Raw genomic sequence first — 23849 nt, 5'->3', positions numbered from 1 at the left:
AAAATTAGTGGCAGGTAAAGCTTTAAGATAAACAGAGGCGATGGTACGCGCTGGCTTTTCTTGATAAATTCTGTGTTTATTGGGACAGCTTCAAAGGGCCCCGAAAATGACTCGCAACTGTCCAGGCGAGAGGAATGTGCTCCTTCTGCTTTAGGGCAGCCCAGCCCGGCCAGGGGACATGGGTGCCGCGGCCACCGCCGGAACCAGCCTCTGTCATGGGCCGGGGTTTGGGCCTTGCTGGGAGCCCGCCAGCTCCCGGCCCTGCCGATAGACAGGGCCCGAACAGGGCTGCGAAACGCTCTTCACCTAAAGCCACCGCTAAAACTGACGGCACTTCATTTCCATCTGCTTCTCTTAAGGCCGTGTCCGTGTTCCTGCGCTTTACCTCATCTCAGCCCTGAGCACTCTCATCCCTCCAGGTAAGAAAGAGCAGGTGTAAAAATGGCGGTCCTCATTTATAGCAGTGGCTTTATTATTAGAAAGCTGTACGCAATTAGCTCAATGCTAATGTGTGGCACATCATTACCCACCGCTTCAGAGTTTGCCTGAAACACGGGCAGTAAAATGCTAGGCTTTTTTTTTTTTTTTTTTGGACTCAGGCAAATTCTTCAGAATGTATCTTTATTTTCCTTTATTTTCTGCATCCAAATTCTAAAATTACCTCCACGGGCTGTACAGAATTTCCTCAGAGTAAAATATGTAGAAAAAATACAATAGTCTTATTATAATCAAAGTAAAACATTCGATTGTCGAGCCAGTGTTTTACAAAATACCATAAACGTGATTGTAAATCTGAGAGTTAGGTTTATAAAAACATACATTCTTTTGCATATACAGCTCCTTGTCTGAAAAGCCACATTTGGTGGAGGAAGATTTGGCCTCCCCAGCTGACGTCATTCCTGACTTTATTGGAAAATCACAAGGATAACGGTCATTAAAGCCAAGATATGATGGAGAGTTGGTTTTACTGCAGCCGAAGCCCGTTCCAGCTCCTGGTAGAGGGGAATTTTGGGACACGAAGCAGCCCTTGATCTGATAGAGACTTCTGGGAAAGAGAAGTCTTGTTTCAAAGCACTGAAGTTGCCAGTGTTGTCGGGTATTTCCATGGTCTTCAGCAGCGATTTAAATCCCGGCACCGTAGCCTAAGAGCAAACGTGAGAGATTTCTGACATCGGTTTGGACCGCCTGAGTTCAGCTGCGAAACGATCCTTAGCTAATGTGCTCCTTGACACTTTATACGTGTAGGAAAAGGCGTTTGAAACGGAAGTTTGAGAACACAGAATGAGGAAGAAAGTAAAGTTTTTGATGTTACAGCAATAAGCCTAATCCCCTAAAAAACAGCGATAGAATTAGCGATAAGAGTATTTATTTATAATGGGGGGGGGGTGGGGGCAGACACCACATGCTGTACGAGAGAGGGAATCCTGCAAATTAAGCAGAAGCCCTGGGCTGGCAGCAGGCGGAGCCTCCGCTGCGTGGATGTCCTCTGGGCTCTGCAGAGAATACACTGTCACTGGATGGTATATTCCCATTGTGCTGATAACAGGGTGATTGGTTGGGATCACGGGAGCATCGGGACACCAATGTTCAGGTGCTCTCCAGAGCTATTCGAGCTAAGAAATGAGGTTCTCTATGAACTGCACCTACCCCGAGGGGCTGATTTGAACTTCTCTAGGAGCTCCTACTTTTCTTCAGAGAAGGCAGTGCCCTGTATCCACCACAAAACCCACCCTGGCAGATGGGATGTGCTGCCAGCTCTAACCAGGGACTCAAGTTAAAGATGGACAGGGAGCCATTAGGGCAACTCTCACGGCACGAAGCCAATGCCATGTGTGCGTGGAAAGAGGCCAAGTGATGGAATGGCCCCATTTCCTTAAACTCCTCATCCTCATTTGGTGGTGGAGTTTCCATCTCTGGAGACATTCAAAACCCGCCTGGACACATTCCTGTGCAACCTGCTCTATGTGGACTTCTCTGGCAGGGGGGTTGGACTAGATGATCTCCAGAGGTCCCTTCCAACCTTATATCATCCTGTGATGCTGTGAGAAGCCATTGCCACCCTATGAAATAACTGTCACTGATGGTGCTGTCACAGCCCGTCGCTGCCAGGGGCTGTCTGGAGCCCAGCCCCCACCTCCCCACCCTTCAACAGCTCTGCCCTTTGTTTCCAACACCTCAAGCTGGTGTCACCGTGGTCCAGACGCTCATCCCAGCTGGCTCCACCATCCAGGTCAAATGACTGCTTATCTCCAGACATTCTGGGGACTCAAGATCTCACTGTATCAACAAATTTCCTTTCTGCTGACTCATATTTTAAGATATTTTATGCTGGCCTTCCAGTACTTAAAGGGGGCCTACAGGAAAGATGGGGAGGGACCCTTTATCAGGGAGCGTGGTGATAGGATGAGGGGTAACAGTTTTAAACCGATAGAGGGAAGATTTAGATTAGATATTAGGAAGAAATTCTTTACCGTGAGGGTGGTGAGGCACTGGAACAGGTTTCCCAGAGAAGTGGTGGATGCCCCATCCCTGGAGGTGCTCAAGACCAGGCTGGATGGGGCTTTGAGCAACCTGGTCTAGTGGGAGGTGTCCCTGCCCCATGGCAGGGGGGGTTGGGACTTGATGATCTTTATGGTCCCTTCCAACCCAAACCACTGTGTATTATTTTCTTTTAAATCTGCTAAAGAGCCTTTACAGCTCCTGTGCATGACTTGAGCAAGTTCAGCTCATTCCTCTATAATGAGGAATGAGTCTCACTGCTCAGGAACTCAATGCCATTAGAAACAATAATTTAATAAGGCCACACACTTACATTGATGACATACGTCCCAGGCAAAAGGAGAAGGAAGTACTCCCCCAGTTCATTTGTTCGGTAAGGGCAGACATGAGGCCTTCCTTTGGCTTCCACGATGGCATTGGGAATAGGATCCCCGTTCCTATCAGTAACTTGACCCTTGACACCTACGACAAAGGGAGAGGAGAGAAGGGTCCCAGCCTGTAACCATGGAGAGTCTCCTTCTCCGAGAAAGCCAGACTATTTGTTGCCAGATGCCCTCAAAGGCTGAGTGATTTTGAACACATCTAATATCCCCAGTCACTTCTATCTTACTGAAGGGAATTAAAACAGAAAATCCTTTGCTGCTAATAGTTTACCCTCACATTGTCAGAGAGCAGCGTTGTAATCTCTGCTTCTAAATCTCATTTGCTGAAAGCATTATATATACTTACTATATGTGTCTTGTACTGAAGCGCTTGAATCTTCAGTACTGGTTTGGGTTTTTTTTTGACCACCCCCCCTTTTTTTTTTAAATTTAAAATAAGTCAGCCTCTTACGTAGTACTTCCCGGTGGCAAAATACCAACAACGGCTGCTTATGAAGTAGCTTCCCTGAACTCTCACACACCACTTTCAAGGCAGGGCTGGCACTGAGCCAAGACAAAAGAGCAGTCGGACATTTTGGGCAACAAAATGCAAGGTAAGCCACAGATTCACACAAACCCTTCAACTCGTTGTACGGTGCCACCGCTTCCCAAAGCAGCAGCAGCTCCCTCTTCCAACTGCGAGGTCAAGATCACACCTAGAAATGCCTTACAGAAACACAAAACCCGAGCAGCAAAGACCCATGGAACATTGTGTGTGCGCACACACACGTTTAGAGACCTCTGAAATAAATGGCTGCTCAGGAAGGGGGACTCCCTGGGGAGGGTGTACAGTATGTTGGCCCCAGGGGCCTGTCCCTTGCTCCTGCCCCAGTGCATTTTAAGCCCCTTTGCACCAGTGTAGTGGTGCCCATCACCCCACACCTGACACACTTGGGACCTCTCCTCCCTTTCCTTGTAGCACTTGCTGTTTCCGAAGGGAGAGCTCCCAAGTTCAGGCCAGAGCTCCTCACCGGTGAGCTCTGGCACTGACCCAGGCTGCTGAAGAGCTCCCACGTTGCCCACCGGCCCGGCCTCGGCTTTAGCTCCCTTCCCCGACCGCACACTCACCTAGATGGACTTGTTTTATGTATTCGATCAGAGCAACTTTGTTGTCCCTCCAGAACTTTTCCAGCTGGTCTGCTGGAGGATATTTGCAGCACGACAGCTCCAGTGTAATTTCAAAACATTGTCCCCAGACATAGTTGTAATCTTGCATTCCACCTTAAAAGGGAAATAAAACAGTGTTCAGCTGCAAAGAAGCACCGAGTTCAAGCTAGAAGAAAAACAGGAGACTTAAAATGTTGGTACTTGCATCACACCTGTAAGTAAAGTAAATCAGGTAAATTATTCCTCAATGCCACGCTTGTCTTTACTGCCTCCTGTGGAAAACCAACTTAATTACCCTGGTTACATGTGGAGTGTTGTTTTCTAAAGCGCAGTGGTGTTTCGGGAATGATGATTATTATGGCTGAGGAAGGGTGGGGTCTTTGACTTACATTCATTCAAGTGCTCCCAAGTAAATAGGGGCAGATAAATCCACAGGCTGGGATAAGAGTTTGCCACCGCCAAAGCCATCCTAAGAGCCTTTTAAGGCTTTGAATTCAGATTGTGAAAGCAACACACAGTGCCACAGCACACAGGACGCGTATTCTATTTGACTACACATACACAGTAATGAAAACACTTATTTCAGTAATCAAATATTTTAAAAAAAAGGATGATATATGAACAGAAGACTGGTTTTCTTTCTGAAAGGACAAGACCTGGCTGCCACACCAGTGTGTGTATGTCTAACCCACACAGCGATGCAGGCCTTAAGAAGCAGCCAGAGAGCAGAGACAGCCTCATTCCCTTGTGTAACTGCTGGCTGGGAAGAGTCTGCAAAAACCCAGCTACTGCTCAGAGAACCCACACGAACGCATTGACTTACTCCCCTCATCGACCCTCTACTCTGGGCAAAATCACATCATCAAAGATGGCAGGAGGAAGTGAAAACACCGTATCTGAAGCAGCTGAAAAAAAATACCACTGACATTCTTACCTTCCAGCTGGTACCATGAATAGCCGTTGGTAATGCCTTCTGGAAAGGTCTGTTTGTTGTCACACCCAGTCCCTTTGTACATGCTGGCATGGTTGAAAGAATAAGTTTTTGCCAGATGAATGAAGACATCGTCATCTGGAGACCTGCTATAGCCTTTCAAAGAGCCGGTAACTGCAGGATAAAGACAGCCATCGTGTAACTCTACTGGTAAAACATACAGTGCTGGCTTACATACGGGATAAACATCTCCCAAGTGCCAGGCAGTGAATTTCGATGGGTTTATCAAACTCTGCCCATCCTCCCAGCTCAAAAGCTGGAAAAAATTCACAGAAGTCCTTATGTATTTTGCTTTGGTACAGCTAACGTTCATAAACCAAATCAGTTGTGGAGAAGAGAGTTTGTTGCCAGCTTACCTGAGTTACCATTATCAAAGGTGTAACTGGCAACCAGGGCACCCCCATGCAAGTTGGCTGAAAGAACAAACGTTTCATTTTTTATCCAGTTCATTACTGCTCGAGTCTCTGGCTGAATGCTAGCGTTGTTATTTTCAAAGGCATCAGGAAAATTTCTGTTCAGATCTTCTCCATTTTTATTGTACCTTAGAAAGAGAGAAGACATTCCCGTTACTGTTTTGCCTACAGACACTTAGACATCACCATCCTCCCAGTACTTAAGATCTGTAGCACTCCAGGGTCTTCAGGCAACAAGCGAGATGACCATTGCAAATCTTCTCAAGCATTACGATGATGGACTTTAGTTTGCTTTCTGGCAGCACTGGAATTTTCACAGGACACACTACAACAATTCTATTGCATTTCAGGTGGAAACAGTGAATAGGTGGATCTGCTTTGGCAGGGGGCTTGGACTAGATGATCTCCAGAGGTCCCTTCCAACCACATATCATTCTGTGATTTTGTAATAATATTTAACACGCATATAGCACGCCCACACCTACACATACATGGATTAGAAAAACCTAAACCAGATAAGGAGGATGTTGTCCTTCTGTATGTGTTTTTCACAGTTGTAAGGAAGACCAAGGTAACTACTGTGTCCCTTGTACTGCTGTCACTCCGGACATAGAACAAAAAAATTGACTCAAACATAGGATGTATTGTCTTCCACCTGTACCTGAAGGTCCAGCTTGTGCAAATGCTTCCTTCCTTTTTTACTCAAGACGGGTCAGTACAGAGAGTAGACAGGGTATTAAGCATCAGCCATATTAATTTTTAAACTCAGCTAAACTCTTGTCTATTTGACAGTGAGGGGATAAAAAAAATACCACCCTCCGTAGAAGTTCTATCTATTTGCTGAGGAATAAATTTCTTTCTAATAAAAAGGAGGGCCTGCACTGGTCACCTAGAGAAGTAAACTGCCTAAACTACCTACTTGCTTCTGACGTTGCCATGGCCAGTGATACAAGAGGACTTCTAGCTCATGAGTTTACTTTTTCTGCACATTCCAAATTTGTCCCTTTGGCATGTCTTCCCATTCCCGCACTCTCTTCTCTTCTGTCCCTCTTCTAGCTTGTTAAACTTTTCCTTCCCTTTTTGGTCTCTGCAATAGTTACATTAAAGAGTGCAAAAGTAGCAGAGGATACAACACCAGGTTACGTTTTCTTCTGCCCAAGTTTTTTTCCTAGCACTATTATTAGCACAGCACCTGTTATAGCTCGCTCTGCTTGCGTAACTCCTCCCTCTTACTATAACTGCATTCAACATAAACTTTAAACACATTTCTAGAAGCCCATTCAACAAGCTCAGACACACCTTTTTCCCATTAAGAAGGGTTACAGGATTCTCCAATTGAAATAGATCCCTGTGGGTAGAGTTTTCATTCTTTTTTTTTGTAGCACCCTAAAGGTGTAAACAGGTAATTGTGCTTCTATTCACAATCCGGGGGCCCTGCCTAAAAGGTTAGGTCATTACACCAGTCTGACCAATTTTCTCTAGCTGCACCACATATAAACACCGCTCTGACTCAGTCTTCCAAAAACTCTATGCCGTAACAGTGTGTCTTCAGAATAGCAGGGACCAAAATTAGCCCCAGCACATCCTCTAGGTTACCCACACCACCAAGTATGATTCAGTCTCTTGGCTATCTCCGATTATTACTCCCCACCCATTTCCTTTACCTACTCCCACCCTCCTGAGCCACCCTTACCTTCCTTGGCTGTAATAGCAATTGGGCTCTTTTGTAGCTTCAAATCCATCAGGATTCATTGTTGGCATTATATGAATCCGGGTATTATTGAGTAATTGGGTAATAACTGGGTCACGTCCATAGCTGGTCACCAGGAAGTCTATCAAATGGAGCAAGATTTCTCTCCCAACAGTCTGTATAAAGAAGCATAGATTTTATTTTAAGTCTGCTATGGAAGAAGAAGGGAAAAATAAAAACAAGACAAGACCCACCATGTTGCAGTTAACAGGTTTTTTTTTTACTGGATTACACAGACATACAACACTAACAAGAGCATTCTGTTCAACACTGTTCTGTATTTTTGCTCACCCCTAAATATATTCAAAGGAATTTAATAGATGAAAGGAGTCATTGGAGGGTTTTCACAAGGGTTTTAAACCCAGATCAGCCAGAGCTTTTTTCTGTCATGGAAAACTGACTGCATCAGCTGCACTGCTTAAATCCTGCGTGGATAAGGCACAGCCTTATCAAAACCTAAAACTGCACAGGCTGCCTGTTAGAGATCACATGGGCTTGGGAACGCAGCGCTGCGTTATCTCAGTTGCGCTGCAGAGTCAGCCCTGCGCTGGTGCCTGAGGGACCCGGTGCCCTGCACACAAGCGTCAGTGCTGTGCATCACCACTTGGCAGCAGTGGGTCAGGAGAAAGGAAGGAGACACCTTCCACCCTTTCCAGGGTGCTACAGAGCAGGATTTTTTTTCTTGTTGATCCCCTTTTATGGGAGGTCAACTTCAACACAGATCAAGACAGGCCCCATAGACACTTTGTTATATTCTGTGTTACATTGCTTTATTTTAATGCCAGGCACTGGGGAAACCGAACAGGTGTATATAAATCCTTTAGAAGAAGAGATGAGAGGACACTTGGATGCAGGCTTTGGATCAAGGAAAGGCAGTGGAAAGGAAAGGCAGTAAGGCAGTGGAAAGGACTCCTTTGGATCAAGGAAAGGCAGCTTTTCCTCTGGAAAAGCTAAATACATAATACATATTTTTGTTCATGTAAGTTTGTACAGGTCATGAAAGCTAGCAGGACATCTCCCTTTAGTCGACTCACTCAGATTTCATGCAAAAGAGTGGCAAGTTCCACCTCCAGTGAGTTAACAATGCTGTTTTACCCCTGAAACCACTAGCAGAGTGTTCACTGGACCATACTTCCCAGGAGCCCTTTCCATAGCACTGTGACCCATTCCTCAAGGGCGCCACAGGGTTCCTAAGCGCTGGCTGGGATGGGAACAAATCAAGACTTGCAACTAGATATGCTCTGGAGATAATTTATCTCTACTTTATCTCCAAGAATAAAGGCTGGTAAATCACTGCAGGCTCCAGTTCAGAGCTACAGTGTCTCAGTGTCTTTTAGAATGAGTCTCACACCACTCTAAAGTGGAAATACTGCAAAGAAATTATTCTTTTTCTAAAGTGAGAAACATGGAGTGGCATTACTGGATGAACCTGGTGTCACAGATAAACATCTTCTTGCTTTCAGACTGGTAGAGGCTAAGGTGAAAGACAGGTGTAGTCAGGGAGGGGAAAAGGAGTATTTCTCCTCAGATATTTGCTGCACTAAGATCTCATTAGACTTTTCCCATCAGTGCATTTTAAGTGGCAAATCCTGCTCTGGGTGTTGAAGTAAAAAGGACCACAGACACCGTTCAGCAGGAGTTCTGCCTGCAGGAGCTGGGTTGGGTGTATCTGCGGTTCAGGCTGGGAGCAAACCATAAAACTGTATCTTGGCAATTGCTGTTTATCACAGGAGAAACAAACAAACAATGTAGTGCCAAACATGACTCCTCTAAGTTGTGGATCACACTATTTTAAGTGTCACACTTTGTGGATCCCACCATTTCAAGTGTCATACTTGAAGGCAGCCATGGTCTCCGAGTTAGTACTTGAGCAATTCTGCCATGCTGTTTGTACAGGGAAAAAGAAGGATCTCTTCCCACCTGGCCCCCCAGCAGATTTGTTCCCAGCTTTTCAGCTCCTGATGATCTCCTGCAAGGCACCATCCAGAAATCCACTAGGGGAAGCTGCGTTACACAAATGTATTTACTATCCTAGTAACTGAGTGTTTCTTTTCCCAGATGCTACAGCAAATGGGCTTTGACAAGGTGAGGGAAAGGTACCTAATTTCCTCCATTTCCAGTAGCTTTTAAAACAGCACCCGAGTACATGAAAGCAGACTGCTCTGCTGCTTTGATAAATATAGTCCATGAAATTTAGGAAGGAACACAACAGAACCTGTCTTGTACAGGCAACTCAGTTCCAGCTCTGGGTGATAGACATCTTGGGAAGCTTACGGAGCAGAGCAAGAGGGGAACAAAGGAGGGGAGATAAATCAGCCAAATTATGGCCTTAGGCATGAGAGATAAAGCTAGCAGACTCAGAAGCAACAAGAACAGCCCTACCACAGAGATAGCTGAACTACAGACAAGACTGGACTGCTCTCTGGAGGAACTGGGAAAGTGTCTCTGCTTCTGCGGTACTTCTCTCCAGTGCCTGACAAAAAGATACCCAGAAAAGAAAGGGCAGAGAAGCAGGAACTAGAAGGGGAAGAAATATAAAGAAAAGCGACAAGAGAAGGTGGTGGAAAAGGAGAAGGTTTATAAAGAATGGAAGACAATCAGTTTTTCATAGATGACACGCTTTGCACTTAAGAATTAAACCCAGACTTCCTTACATATACAGTCTTTTAAAAAACTAATCCAATTTTATAGGATTCCTTGTATAGCTATTGCTGTACCCAAGTACTTAATATACATCAACAATTCAGCTACTCTCTATCACAGAGAGTTGGTACTTTGGGCATTCCCCGGTGGGGGAAGAACGTATTTATTACCATTCCGTTTCGGTGGAGTGACGGAGGGGTAGTTTATTTTGGTCCAGAGTACCCTGCGTTTCTTCAGAAAAGCACATCTGGAGGTGGTTGAGGGGAGGAAGGAAAGTTTTCGTTGTTTTCGTTTCTGGGAACGTACAGCTCAAGTTTTGTTCAAGCTCTTGGAAGGCATCTCCTGCCCAGCCAAGCTTTACCCTGGTACTAGAGGGGTCAGCATCATTTTGCTGTTTTTCTGATGAGAGGTGACACAAAACAAAGGAAAACCCTTTCTCCCACCTCTAGGGATACAGTTAGACAGTAAGTTTCTCTGTGCACTTTCAGCTGTCAGTTTCCTTGCATGCCCCAAAGGGAGAGAGTCAGCAGGAAAAGCCTCCAGTGATCCTCAGGGGAAGTTCTGAAGGAAGAAACATGTTTCAGGGCACGGATCAACACTGTAGAAAAGGGTGTGACTGCTGTTTTCTGAAGCCAAACCCCTTAAACTTGCTGACTATGGCTTCTGGCATGGCTGGGTCAGCAGCCTGCTCAGCTACTGAAGGGTTTACTCAAGAAGGCCCAGCAGCAACCAGTTACAAAATTAAGGCTAGCTCCAATTGCACCTGCACTGTAACACTGCACTGCAGCACCCCGTTCTTAAAACATTTTTGTTACCACATGATAGAGACCTAATACCAGGAGACTATGGGTGGATAGACTCTGCCCATTTTTATGATTAATATTCTTTCCTTAAACGTGGCCTGGTTTTTAAGCTGAACTATGTTGAAAGAACAATCCAAACCATCAGGTAGGACCTGTTTCAGAGCAACATGGTCTTGCTGGTCTCCTTGCTCCAAGCCCAGACTGCTCCACAGACCCAGGGCAGCATACCAGGCACAACCCCGCCTAAGGAAGCGGAGGTACAGCAGAAGAAAGCCACAGTCCATCCCAGCTTACCACTTAAAGTCCCACGCTTACAAGGTTGTTCTTTTTTAACACTTGTACAGAGCTAATGATTATGCATGGCTGCCACACACCCAGTGACAAACATACAGTGTTTGTCCTTCTTTACTAAAATACGCCAGCGTTAAAGGGACTATGCAAACACACTTTGGCACGTAACCATTTATTTCTGTAGCAGCAATTGCTATGGAAATATGAGAGCTACCACATGTATGACAGGGAATTGAAGCTCCTTGGTTTATCACCGAATGAAATGGCAATGTAAAGCCTGCTTTTGAACTAGTAACTGGCATAAGATGTTACCACCTGGACAAATTCCACAGGCTTCAGGCTTTTCAGCGCAGGCTTCACTTGGCTGAGAAAGGGATGACTTTTTCTTTTCCCACTCAGAAGAGTAGGAGTAAAGATAAGGAAAAAGGTAACTGCGATGAGGCAGCAGCCCTGTCTGTGTTGAAAGAGATCTCAGGATCATCCAGCTTTTTTTAAAGTCTGAGATTAACAAATAGATTTGGTTGCTTTGGATTTTGAAATCTCTAGTGCCTCCAACAATCTTTACATCGCATCAGCTGATACTGAAGCCAGGTGGAAAATAGTTCACTACACATGAAATAATTAATTTTTTCCCCCATTCTCTTTTCTAGAGTAGATACTTGTTTCCCTGCCATATCTCTTCCATACTATATTGCACAGTACAAAGGACATAAGAAAATTCCTTATAGCAGATTGTGTAATACGTGGACACAACTCTTTTTGCCCAACCAGTTGATAAAAAAAAAAAAAAGTCTTTTTTTAGAGTGGTATTTTGATAGTGTAAATGCAGCTTCCATTAATTTTTTGGAACTGAGAGTAAGAAATTCTACATAAGACTCATTAATTTGTGTTTGGTTTTTTTAAGCCCCAATTATATTGGTCACAAATAAACCTACCCCAGTTCTCAGTCTCATAAGCGCTAATAGGTCACCATATCTCAGGAAACCCTTCTGTGTATATGACTATGTCTATAATGACATGGAAAATAGGGTCTAGTTGCTTCAACTTAAATCACAAGATAAGCCGGCAAGATAAACACATCCTTTCATGTAGGCTAGCTCAGGTCTATCAGTACAGGCTCAGCTTCACGTAATAAAAGAGGCAAAATACTATTACACTAAGAAAATAAAGTGATCAGAAGTGGGTGATTTAGGAGAAAAGAGCTGGTGTCAGCATTACCATCCTGGGAAAGAGTTTATCTTGTGATGGCCCAGTTACACTACAGCTGCAGAAAGTTAAGGAAGATGTACACTTAATACATTAAAGGGAACAAGCAGAAAAGCACAGGTAGTTTACACTTTGTTCAGACATGTTTTTCCTTAAAGAGTTTTCCTGCTGTGATATACATGGTTTAGGAACAGCCTTCTAATTAGATCCTATGGTTCAGTTGTGTAGACTGGTCTCAAATCACTTGTTACAGCTGGCCAAAAGGTGATATTTCTGCTCCATTTATGACTTCGGAGTGTTTGGGGGTTTGCTTGTGGTCAGTGTTAAGTGGAATGAGTTCCCCCCCCTCCCCAGAGAGGAATGTGTGAGTGTACGTACTGAGGAAGAGAAGATCTTTCAAGCAAGAGTACAAGCCTGGGACGAGGCAGGCTGCTGCTCAATTCAGAATGAGAGCTGCCCCAGAACAGCAGGAAACCTCTCCCTCATCTTCCTCAGTGTAGAGTTTATTAACATTTCACAGGCTTACATGTTTTGTGCAGTCTTTTAGTGTCATTTTGATTAAAGTCTCGCATAGCTGTAAGTGATTGAACTACCTCTAATGATCAGTTTTAATCTGTCTTGGGTTAAACAAAAGTGCTGCTATAAATGGTGTCCAACTTCATACAGGCACACAAAGAATGGAAGAGGTCTTGTCTTGCATCTCTGAGGATCTGGGGCAAAAGTTGATTCTATTTGGCAATGACCACAAAATAAAATAATTTAAACATTGGCTAGTCATGTATTGCAGTACTAAGAAAAAAATAAAAAATTAATCTTCTTAGTTCTGAAAAAAATATTCTCTCACTAGCATTGTGTACTCACATTATTTTATCAGAACTTCCCTGTTGGGCAGGTCTCCCAAAGACCTAGGTTTTCTTCCAGCAGCACGTGCTAACAGCCTGCACACATGCAATTCAAGCTCCCCCCCAACTTACAGGTTTTAGGAGCAGCCACCAACTGAGTCAAAAAAGAAAACTGTCATTTGTGTGATGATGACAGGTTTGAAGGGCAGGCAGCATCACCAAACAACACTTGAGAACTTTTCTCACTTTGTACCATTAACAGAAAGCATCACTGAAGCACAAAAGCCCCAACTAGATCAACGAAGCCATAATCCTGCAATTTTAAGTTATGAAAGACTGTGGAACACAAGTTGAAGTTTGTCATACAGTTAGTGCAAAACTTATCTGCTTAATATATTATAGGGGTAGCTGAATCTTTCCCCAGTGACTAGTCCAGCAGAATCTTAGATTATGGGAAAAAATACTGAAGTTCCTCAATGCTTCCCTATATGAGGAATTCATTTCCTGCCATCTGAAATACATTTATGGTCAGTCAGATAGGAAAAAACAAACACCAACTCTGCATTATATCCATGCACAAAAAAACCCCGTAAGGCAAGGATCATCACAGAGGCCTGAAAAGGAGGAATAGCTATATTTCCAGAATCTTCCCTAAATGCATTCTTGGTCTAATGAACAGGCTAAAATGTAGCATGGCACTTAGTACTATATATATATATTTATATACACACACACACATGCTATGGTATCTAGGCAGCGCAAGGTATCAACCCTGCTCAGACAGACTCAGACATGGTGCCAGATACTTTAAAAAAATTAAAAAATAAAGTCTTGCCTCATTTCCTCACAAAATCAATATAAAAATTTAGATTCAGTCTGGAAAAGAGAAGACTGAGGGGGGATCTGATCAATGCCTATAAATACTTAAAGGGTGGGTGTCAGGAGGATGGGGCCTGTCTTTTTTGAGCGGTGCCCAGTGACAGGACAAGACATAATGGGCACAAACTTGAACATAACAAGTTCCATCTAAACATGAGGAGGAACTTGTTTACTTTGAGGGTGGCAGAGCACTGGAACAGGCTGTCCAGAGAGGTGGTGGAGTCTCCGTCTCTGGAGACATTCAAAACCCGCCTGGACACGTTCCTGTGCAGCCTGCTGTAGGTAGACCTGCTTTGGCCAGGGGGTTGGACTAGACGATCTCCAGAGGTCCCTTCCAACCCCTATCATTCTGTGATTCTGTGAATTTCCCTGATCTCCAGCAATTCCTGACCCTGTAGATATGCAAAAAGTATGTGTCTCCATGGTCAAAGTTCCTTCCACATATCATCCAGCTGGGCAGTGATAGTGGCAGGAGTGCTTCATTGGGGAGGTTTCAATAGGAGGAGTGGCCTTCTGCGGTCCAGCAATACTGGATTTGAAAGCCAGGCCACTCTGGATGAGATCGTATCCTGCCCTCCATCTCCTTCCCACCAAAGCTGGGTCATCTGTAGCCATGGGTTTGTAACTTCCTTCAGCAGTCTGCAGAAACTGCCATGTGGAGCCTCAGTTCCTGAGCACCCTGGAGTACCCTGCTGACACACGCCAGGTTTTAGGAGTTGCAAACCCTGTCTTGGGCATCCAGTAACACTTGTACCCAATTTGAAACCCTGAATCAGCTTCCTCCCACACAGAGTTAAATTCCAAATCAGTCAGACTCCCAGCAGCACTTTGAGCATAGCTGCTGTCAAACAAGGTGAAACTAGTCTAACTTGGGGAAAATTCTTGGCACATAATGTCACAAGTGCCTGTAGGCGTGCAAGTGCTCACACACAGTATTGGTAATAGGAATAGCGTGTGATATGTTATGCTGTACACAGGATACACTTCCTACTACATCTGTTTTTCTTAGTTTTGGGAATTCACAGTCTAACATATATATATCTATAATTTTTGCCATTTCTGTTTGGTTATTTACCCTTCATATTAAAGACTGCATAGAAATATCCTGTGTAGTTTAAACTTAATCTGAACATAGTTACTACAAGCAGGTAAAGCTAAAGAATTAGGGAAATAAAAAGCCAGAAAGGATTATACAGAAGAGTGAAGCTTTGAGTCTTTCTGTTCCAGATTCATGTATTACACCAGGAAGGCTCATAATCACCATCTTCTCCTTTATTGTTAATACGTGGGCATTCTTTCCAGAGCAAGTTAATCCTGAAATCGCTTTTTGTTTTGTACTCACTGTGTTATCTCAAGTGAATCTGGGTATTCCTACCTTAAGGTTCCCAAGAGAAATTTTCTTCCTAAAATAAATCATTTGGTGCTTCACAGCAATTATTATTCAATCTTAGGAGGCGTTTGAAGAGTTCTATCAGTCATACTTCATGCCTAGGCAATAATAATGTACAAGCAAACCATTGGATCTGACTTGCTGCCAGGAAAGTTAAAGCCTCTGGGTTTATTCATGTGGAGAAGACAAAGCTCTCTACTTAAGAGAGGTCTTAAGTGTAGGATTGTAGGATTCTTCACCGTGATGTAAGCCCTTCCAACAAAACAAGGGAACTTTATTATTGAAATTCCTTAAGAAATATACACATATAAGGTCCTCTTTGAGGTATGACACACCTCAATAATAAGTAGCACAAGCCCGAGAGAAATTCACTTTAAGCCTCTGGTAAGCGTATTTGGTATAAGTGACATTGCAAAAGTTGAAACGTACCTCATCCCCATGCATATTAGCAACATACTTGAACTCTGGAATGCCAATCTTATGATGGGTTGGAAACCTTCCCAGAACAAGAACCCACAGGTTTCTACCTTTAAGAGGGGAAGGGGAAAAGACATTTTTTTAAACAAGTGTAAAATCATGCAAACCTTAGAGAAAAACAAATAAGAGTTGGTCATTAAGACCACCGTACAAATTATCATATTTCATTGCTGCCCAGTCAGTCCTATATATAGCATATCAAAGTAGACTGTGGGGTTTCTTATTCTATGCATACTTGCTAAATTAGTTATAGGAATAAATATGTTTTGCCTTCTGACCAGAAGTGTGTAATAAACCCTGCAATTTCAAAGGCGTTTAACCAGTGCTGGAAAAATAATTTGGTTTCTTTTGGTAATAAATATTTTTCAAATCAAGTTTAGCAAGCAAGATCTTATCAAACAAAGTCACCAAGCAACTAAAGAGTATTTAAAATAAAAGACACTCTTCCCCCAAAATATTAAATTATGCTAAGGGTTTTCTGAAGTACAAACAGAAGTTTTCATTATCACAGAGAAAGAGCATCACTTTTGTATTAAAGACAACACAGCAAAGCTAAACACATTCATGACTTACTCTCAGAAAACAGAAAATACCGGGCAGAGGGCAGCGCTGTATCAGAGATATATTCCAAAAAAATCAGCAGAGAAAGAATTAATAGCTACAGAAAGAGTATTAGGAAAAGCTGCACAGGAAGCTGAACTTTAAGTAAAAAAATAAAAATTTTGGAAGTCCTCATTTAAGGGGGTGGGGGTTGGTTATTATTTTTAGCGATGTTGTGGCATTTCAGATCTCATCTTCAAAACTATACTTCCCACTAGTCTGCTCAGTGAGGTGGAAAGCTCTAGTTTCAGTAGATGGCAGCAATGAAACTGGACCAGTTCCTTGATAACAGCTGTCACAGCCTACAGATTAGTAATGCCCAGACCTTGCATATGTGCTGCCTGTCCCCAGCTCTCACACAGGGCTTGTTGGGAACCCTGAGCTGTCTCAGAGAGAAGCCCAGCTGTCATTGTTACTTATAGGAAAGAAGAATGTAGGTGCTACTATATATAGTAATATGAAAAGCGTTATTTCCTAAATTTTTGCAGATCATCAAGTCTGTGGTAAAGAAACTCTGGAGCATTACAATTTCCCACAGGTAGAAGCCATGACCCTCATGGTATAGCTAGAAAGGAAAACAAAAATGCCGCAGCAACTGCAATATCTTCAGAAATAGGAGGAAAAAAATTGAAGAGGACAGAAGAAACACTACAAGAGGCACTGAAACAACTGCAGGACAGGTACAACTGAAGTCAGTGGTTGCCAGACTAAATTCTCATTTAACAGGTTGAATCAGAGTCTCAGGCTTAGGACCAAGAAGCAACAAGACAGCACTGAGAACTGACAGATTCAACAGGGAGTGGTCTCAGGATCCCCTAGTTTTACACAGTCGCTCTAGAAGACATCGGTGTTCAACTCTCATACCCATCTGTTATGCACAGAGCTGTGAGATGCCACTACTGACTCTAATTAAAGGACAATCTGTGCAAGCAATACGTACTTTTAAAAATAAGTTAACAATAAGTGCTCTGGTGAGGAAGCTAGTTATTTGGCTTTGGTGCATGCAGAGCCACTATTTCATTAAAAAAGAAAAAATACTTTGGCTTCTGTAAGTCTAGACAAGTTACAGAGTAGAGAAATGACAGATGCTAGCTTTTAAGCACATCCTTCTTCAAAAAGAAAAGAAGAAGAACCACCAATCCCGACCACCCTAGCCCTTCTCCCCTCCAAAACCTCTAGAGGTCCCTTCCAACAACAGCTGTCCTGCAATTCTGTGATAGCAGAGGACAAGTATTGCTGCAGTACTGTATGTTTGGAACTGAAAAAACCCTAGTCATAAAAAAACCATGCTATTTTTATTCATAACCAAGTATGGACAACAATCTCAACCTAATTTCTGTTTCTGCAATGTGTCATCCTAACCCATGGTTGTATCCAGGGGTTCACCTACAATGAAGTGTCAAGGAAGTCCTTCCAGAGCGCTCCTACGATTCTTTGTCCTTCTGTCTTCTAAGCCATTCTGCCCAGCTCTCCTTTCCTGTACCAGAAGGAAATTTCAGACATCCCTCCTTGGTTCCCATCCAGTCAGTTGCCACATGGACTGCTGCATCGAGAGGAACATACCTGCTTACAATTGCAACCTTTCTGCCACAGCCCACCCTTAAGGTGACTACAGGGTGTAGGCTCCCTAGCTAGGCATTCATCAGACAAAGCCACAATGCCAAAGAGCACATCCAACATCTAAAAAGACAGTGGTGAAATAATAAGATTAAGGTAGCAAAAGGACCTATACTAGAGACCTGATGGTGTCCCAGCTCTCTCCTTGATGGGTGGATACAGCTAAACTGTAAAACGCATGGTTTCCTACAGAGGAGGCATATGCCTTCTATAAGGTTATAAATTCATTCAGCCCTGGGACTGGCCCATTACCAGCGTGAGTACCACAGACACAGACAGGGCTTCAAAATACCTCAGAGCTAACGGGTTCAGTGCATTACATGTAAAAAGCCCCCTCAGAGCAAGTGAAAAAAGTGCTAAATAAAAGCATTAGCTTCCTCAAATCCTTGATGATTTCCTAAACAAGCACAAAGCAGTGAGCTAGGAGAAAGAGCTTAGTGCAGCATCAGCACATTAAACCAAGGTATTTACTACTTTTATATTGCCTTTCTGTACATAATCGTTATCTAATATATAAAATACCCAACCAATCACAGCAGCCAAACAATACTGTAGTTCCTAGAACATGAAGCATCTTACCTCACCACTAACCAGACATTAAGATTAGCCCCCACTTCTATTTGAACGGAAGCAGATGACAAGGGCTATTTCAAATCCAATTACTAGCAATGACAACATCCACATCCATTGCATAAAGACTTTTTGAAGCATCTCATAAGATGATGTAGAACACTACCATATTCTTTAGCCACTTCCCCATAGCAGCACTAGCACTGATCCAGTACAATACATACTAAAGCAACAACAGTCCAAGTACAGCTAAAATGCTATAGTCATTATTTCTGTCATTTAGACTTTCTAGAAATAATATTGTATTCTGATTTCAAGTTAAAAAAAAAAAAAAAAGATTTCCACTGCCTTGTCATCGGTAGTGCTCATTCCTGCTGCTATCACTGTGAAATTGCACTCATGGGAAAGACAAGGAAGAGCTAAGTGTAGACCAGCATTAAGTACTGATTTAAGTTGGTCTTTTCAGCATTAGCGTTTACACAGTTTATAGTTTGTATGAGGGTCATCTAAATGATAAACACTCCCATGAACTGAGAGACCAATTATTTCCTGGCATTTCCAGCTTGTGAGAAGTATTAAACCTACCATTAACAATTAAAATAAATTCCTGTGTCTGCTCAGCCTGCAGTACTGGATAGTGTAGCTGTGAGGGATGATGTAAGATTTCTTTCCATACAGCAGTAAGTTACTGCATATAAAAAGATTCAGCATATAGATAAAGTTTCCTTTAATCAGTAAAGCCTAGATAACTCTGGTTTTGTACCTGAAGTGAACAGTTAAGCTACCTCCCATGCTTTGAATCAACTGAATGTATATCAAAAAGCCATTTCTCATTGCCAAACCAGAACTGACTTCAACTAATTAGTGAACTATATTTCAAGCAATCAAGACAAAACATGTGTTTCTAACCATGTGTCTCAGGACAAGTAGCAAGACTTACATTGGAACAGAGCCAAATCATACAGCTTCTAGTAGAATGAGCATTTTTTAAAATTTTCTAGCATTGTCACAGTTCATGGCATAGTATTCAGTATTTTAAACAGATCTACAAAAGCAGGGAATTAAGTTGGAGAACTGAAACTGATCTCCAGATCTAGAGGGAAAGAAACAAAATGATGCGGAGAAGTTGCAGTCAGCAATGCATTCCCTGGTGTGTTTTGTTCTGAACTTTATTTCTCTTTTTCTTCACTTTGCTCTTTACAGCTTCATTTACGAAAAAAAAACCAAAACCCTGTTGTAGTTTCAGTGAAAGTTATGACTAGGAAATGAAGTGAAACAACCGGGCAATGCACCAGACCCACTGTCAGCACCGCTCGGGCTAGGCTACAGATTCAAAAGTGTGCGCGGAGGTCCACTTTGAACAAGTAAAAGCAATAGGCTGCCTACAGTCCTCCTGGGCTGGCCACACATTGCACACTGAGTTAATGGGTAGGAACTGCAATGATGCTGATCCGGATTGAGGCAGTCCCTACCTAGAAAGACTCAGAACAGAGAGAAGAGGAAGAATGATTGACTCACTAGAATACAAGGTCTAAGAACAATTTAATCACAGAAACACAGAACAGTCTAGGTTGGAAGGGAACTCAGAAGATCATCTGGTCCAACCTTTCATGGGAAAGGGAGCCTAGATGAGATTATCGAGCACACTGTCCAATTGCATCTTGAAAGCCTCCAGTGATGGGGACTCTACCACATCCCTGGGGAACCTGCTCCAGTGAATGACTGTTCTCACTGTAAAAGATTTCTTTCTTATATTGAGATGAAATCTCTCCCGGTGCAACTTGTATCCAAAGCCCCTTGTCTTTTTCCATGTGGCTCCTTGTGAAGAGAGAGCCTCCATCCTCTTTGTAGCCACCCTTTAAATACTAGAAGAATCCTGTGCTGAGGCTTCCCCAAGAGCATGCTCTTCTCCAGGGAGAAAAGCCTGAAATCCTTCAGTCTTCCCTCACAGGGCAGGTTCTCCAGCCCTTTGATCATCTTTGTGGCCCCCCAGCTTTGGGCCCTATCAGTCTGTCTACATCTTTCTTGAATTGTGGGTACCAGAACTGGACACAGTACTCCAGATGCAGCCTGTGCACACTGAGTGGGATGATCGTGACTTTAACTTGGTTAATAATGTCCCTGCAGATACAGCCCAGCATCCAATTTGCCTTTGTTACTGCAGCAGCACACCGCTGACTCATGTTCAGCTTCTTGTCCACCAGAAGCTCCAGGTCCCTTTCCGCAAGGCGGCTCCTCAGCCACACAGATCCTAGCCTGTACTGGGCTCTTTGATTATTCCATCCCTGGTGCAGAACTTTGCATTTGTCTTCATTAAACTTCATACTGTTCTTGCTAGCCCACTCTTCCAGGCAATCCGGGTCTCTTTCAAGATGGCTCTCCCTTCTGACTTGTCCACCTCATCACCCAGTTTGGTGTCATGGTGCTTTCATTCCCATCATCCAGCTCATTTATGAAGGTGTTGATCAGTGCAGAGTCCAGTATCAATCCCTGGGGGATCCCACTTGTGGCAGGCTGCCAGCCTGAGTAAAAGACATTGATGACCACCCTCTGAATACAGCCTGTTAGCCAGTTTCCTACCTATCTCACAGACCAGCTATCCAATCTCCACCTTGCCAGTTTGTGCAGGAGAGGGCTGTGGGAAACAGCATTGAAAACAGTTTACTCTGGCTCCAGACCTGACTGAATACCTATCTGAATAGTACTCAACATAGCTCAGACAAAACTTACTCTGACACTGGCTAGAAAATTGAGTTTTCAAATATCTAAATCCAAGCCTCAGATATGAATCTGCTTGGATCCATCTATGTTACCTAAAAAACCCCAAAAAGCTACATTATGGAAAAAGACAACATGACATTATGCCAAATCAAAGTAATGACCTCAAAACATATACTCTTGAGATTTGATACAAGACACAACGATTTACTTCTCTTTGTATTTCATATCCTCTTCCTTAAAACTTACTAATTTTTACTCTTACCCATCCCATGTTTGGCAACAAACTCTACAGGCCAAGTAGCATATTATCAGGATGGTTTGCATATTACCCAGAACGATGTAAGCTGTAGGGAAACCCACCTTAGTAGAATCATAGAATGGCTAGAGTTGGAAGGGACCTTAAAGATCATTGAGTTCCAACCCCCCTGCCATGGGCAGGGACACCTCCCACTAAACCGGGTTGCTCAAAGCCCCATCCAGCCTGGTCTTGAGCACCTCCAGGGATGGGGCATCCACCACTTCTCTGGGAAACCTGTTCCAGTGCCTCACCACCCTCACGGTAAAGAATTTCTTCCTAATATCTAATCTAAATCTTCCCTCTATCGGTTTAAAACTGTTACCCCTCATCCTATCACCACGCTCCCTGATAAAGGGTCCCTCCCCAAATAGTAAGAAAAGAAGTTAGAGAAGTTAGAGAAAGTGCAAACAACTTAAAAGCTTTATCGTTATTCTTCAGATTGTTACTGACTACTGATATTTCAGCAGACCTGAGAACTCTCCCTATCAGGGCTTCATTCTATCGTGCTCCACACACATTTTTAAAATATGTGTTTCTAACCTCCAAAGCATACAATCAAAAGCACTGCAAAATAAGAGGATGACCAGACAGACAAGGTTTTCTTCAGTGAGAGCATAAGAGGGTGGTGGCTATGCCTTAGTCATACTGTGTATCAACCCTGCTCAATTCCAGTATAAACAGAAGAGCTTCAGCCTAGGTTCTATGATGAGAACACCAAGTAACAGTAGTAAAATAAACATACCAGCTGATTTTTGTAACAGCTTCCACTGCAAGAGCAACCACTACGTAATTATGGTTTGACAGAAGAAAGAGAAACAATGCAAATAACTAGCATCTGCATTACTTATACAAAACACTGTGGGGAGACGGGATGGCATGAGTCACTCCTTGATAAATTCTTCAGTAGATATACCACAATTCCCACAGTCTCTCATATACTCTTTAATCCACTTTAACTATGCATATGAATATTGGAAGCATTTCCCTAACTGCATTTGGCAACATATGCTGCTATGTCTTGGGATATTCCATCCTTACTCGCTACCTGTAATACTACTGTAAATCTAGGTTAATTGTTACCATGCAAGATACCAAGGCATCTTTGCAGTTTTCTTTTTATTGCAGAACTATGTCAGCCTATCTACCCAGCTGCATCTAACACCTATTTTCTAAGACTAAGTCATACTATGGTTATTATTGTACAAACTTCCTTATCTTGCATGAAGAGAGATTAAGAAATCAATCCTGGCTTTATCACTTCTAACTTATATTATCACATTCATGGCAAATCTGTTTCTGTGCTAACATAAACTATTCTTTAGCTTTTAAATTTTGTGATCTGTACTTGCATTTACTGCAAAGCTCAGTACTGTCAGTGTGTAACAGAGTAGTACAATTGCCGCCTATGTGCACATACTCGAGGTATTTGTGAAAAGGGTCAGAAAATGGAAATACAAAGACATTAAATAGCTGCATAACTTAGTATTGCACTCACGAGCTTCCATATAAAGACAAAATGTTAGTTTCTTTGTGATAACAGCAGGGCAACACGCTGTCTTCTGGTAAAGCACTACCACAGCTAATGAAGGACTTCAGGAGCAATTCCCTTTTGCTAAGAAAGCACCAGCAGCATCCTCACCCTGTGTGGCACTCTGATTTGCCATCACCAATTCAAGCAGAAAAAATCTAAAGCTACTTTGGAACTTGTCTTCTGCAATACATGGCTCAATGCAGATTCTAACAGAATTTGAGTTACAACACATTATTTATACAGTCAGAAGCATTTAATCAGAATGACTGATGTAGTAGCATTGCAGAAGTCGCCTTACAAACACGAACAAATATGTGAGTTTAATCTAGCCAGACCGTTGAGTAAAGCACCCTCCAGATTACGGTAAGTAATGTGAATGTATCCTTTGGGGATATAAATTTTGTGAATTATCAGCAAAAAAGAGGCAGCTGTCAGCTCAGAAAACAGACAATCTAAGTGTCTAGTTTATACTCAGAATAAACTACATACCTTAAGCTGGGATCAGACAGACATCTGTATGAACAACTGGAGTACATCAGATTCTTTTATGAGTTTATCCTCACTTTCAGTATGCCATGTTCTCATGGTCCACCGAGACAGAAAGGATTATCTAAAGAGTCAGCCTGCATTAGCATTAGGAATGAACAAAGTTGGTATCCCAAGAAAAGCTAATACACTTTAAATACAAGAAAGCCTTCAAGGTGTTTTGAAGGATTAACAAGATACAGATGAATCACATATGTTAACCAGGCCTATCTGGCAATATTCAGCATGGTGCATATGTAAGCAGAACAAACCC

At 42.9% G+C, this 23849-nt stretch overlaps 1 protein-coding gene across 2 annotated transcripts in view; it reads right to left on the bottom strand.

Annotated features, from left to right (window-relative positions):
- Positions 1 to 449: 449 nt before the first annotated feature.
- Positions 450 to 23849, bottom strand: part of CPM (carboxypeptidase M) — a 36509-nt gene continuing 13109 nt past the window's right edge. Inside the window, exons 3-9 of one of the 2 annotated variants that reach the window (XM_074168010.1) lie at positions 15666 to 15763; positions 7126 to 7298; positions 5376 to 5560; positions 4963 to 5133; positions 3990 to 4142; positions 2813 to 2961; positions 450 to 1142 (exon numbers count right to left, since the gene is read on the bottom strand). In XM_074168010.1, the coding sequence (XP_074024111.1) occupies positions 906 to 1142; positions 2813 to 2961; positions 3990 to 4142; positions 4963 to 5133; positions 5376 to 5560; positions 7126 to 7298; positions 15666 to 15763 (1166 nt within the window). In that variant the 3' untranslated portion in view covers positions 450 to 905. The remainder of the gene's footprint in view (positions 1143 to 2812; positions 2962 to 3989; positions 4143 to 4962; positions 5134 to 5375; positions 5561 to 7125; positions 7299 to 15665; positions 15764 to 23849) is intronic. The other variant, XM_074168011.1, reaches the window with a different exon arrangement.

This window comes from Numenius arquata, chromosome 2 (assembly GCF_964106895.1).
Source record: "Numenius arquata chromosome 2, bNumArq3.hap1.1, whole genome shotgun sequence".
Classification (NCBI taxonomy): Eukaryota; Metazoa; Chordata; class Aves; order Charadriiformes; family Scolopacidae; genus Numenius; species Numenius arquata.
Note: the sequence above shows the minus strand (reverse complement) of the source record. Positions and strands in the feature narration are given on the sequence as shown.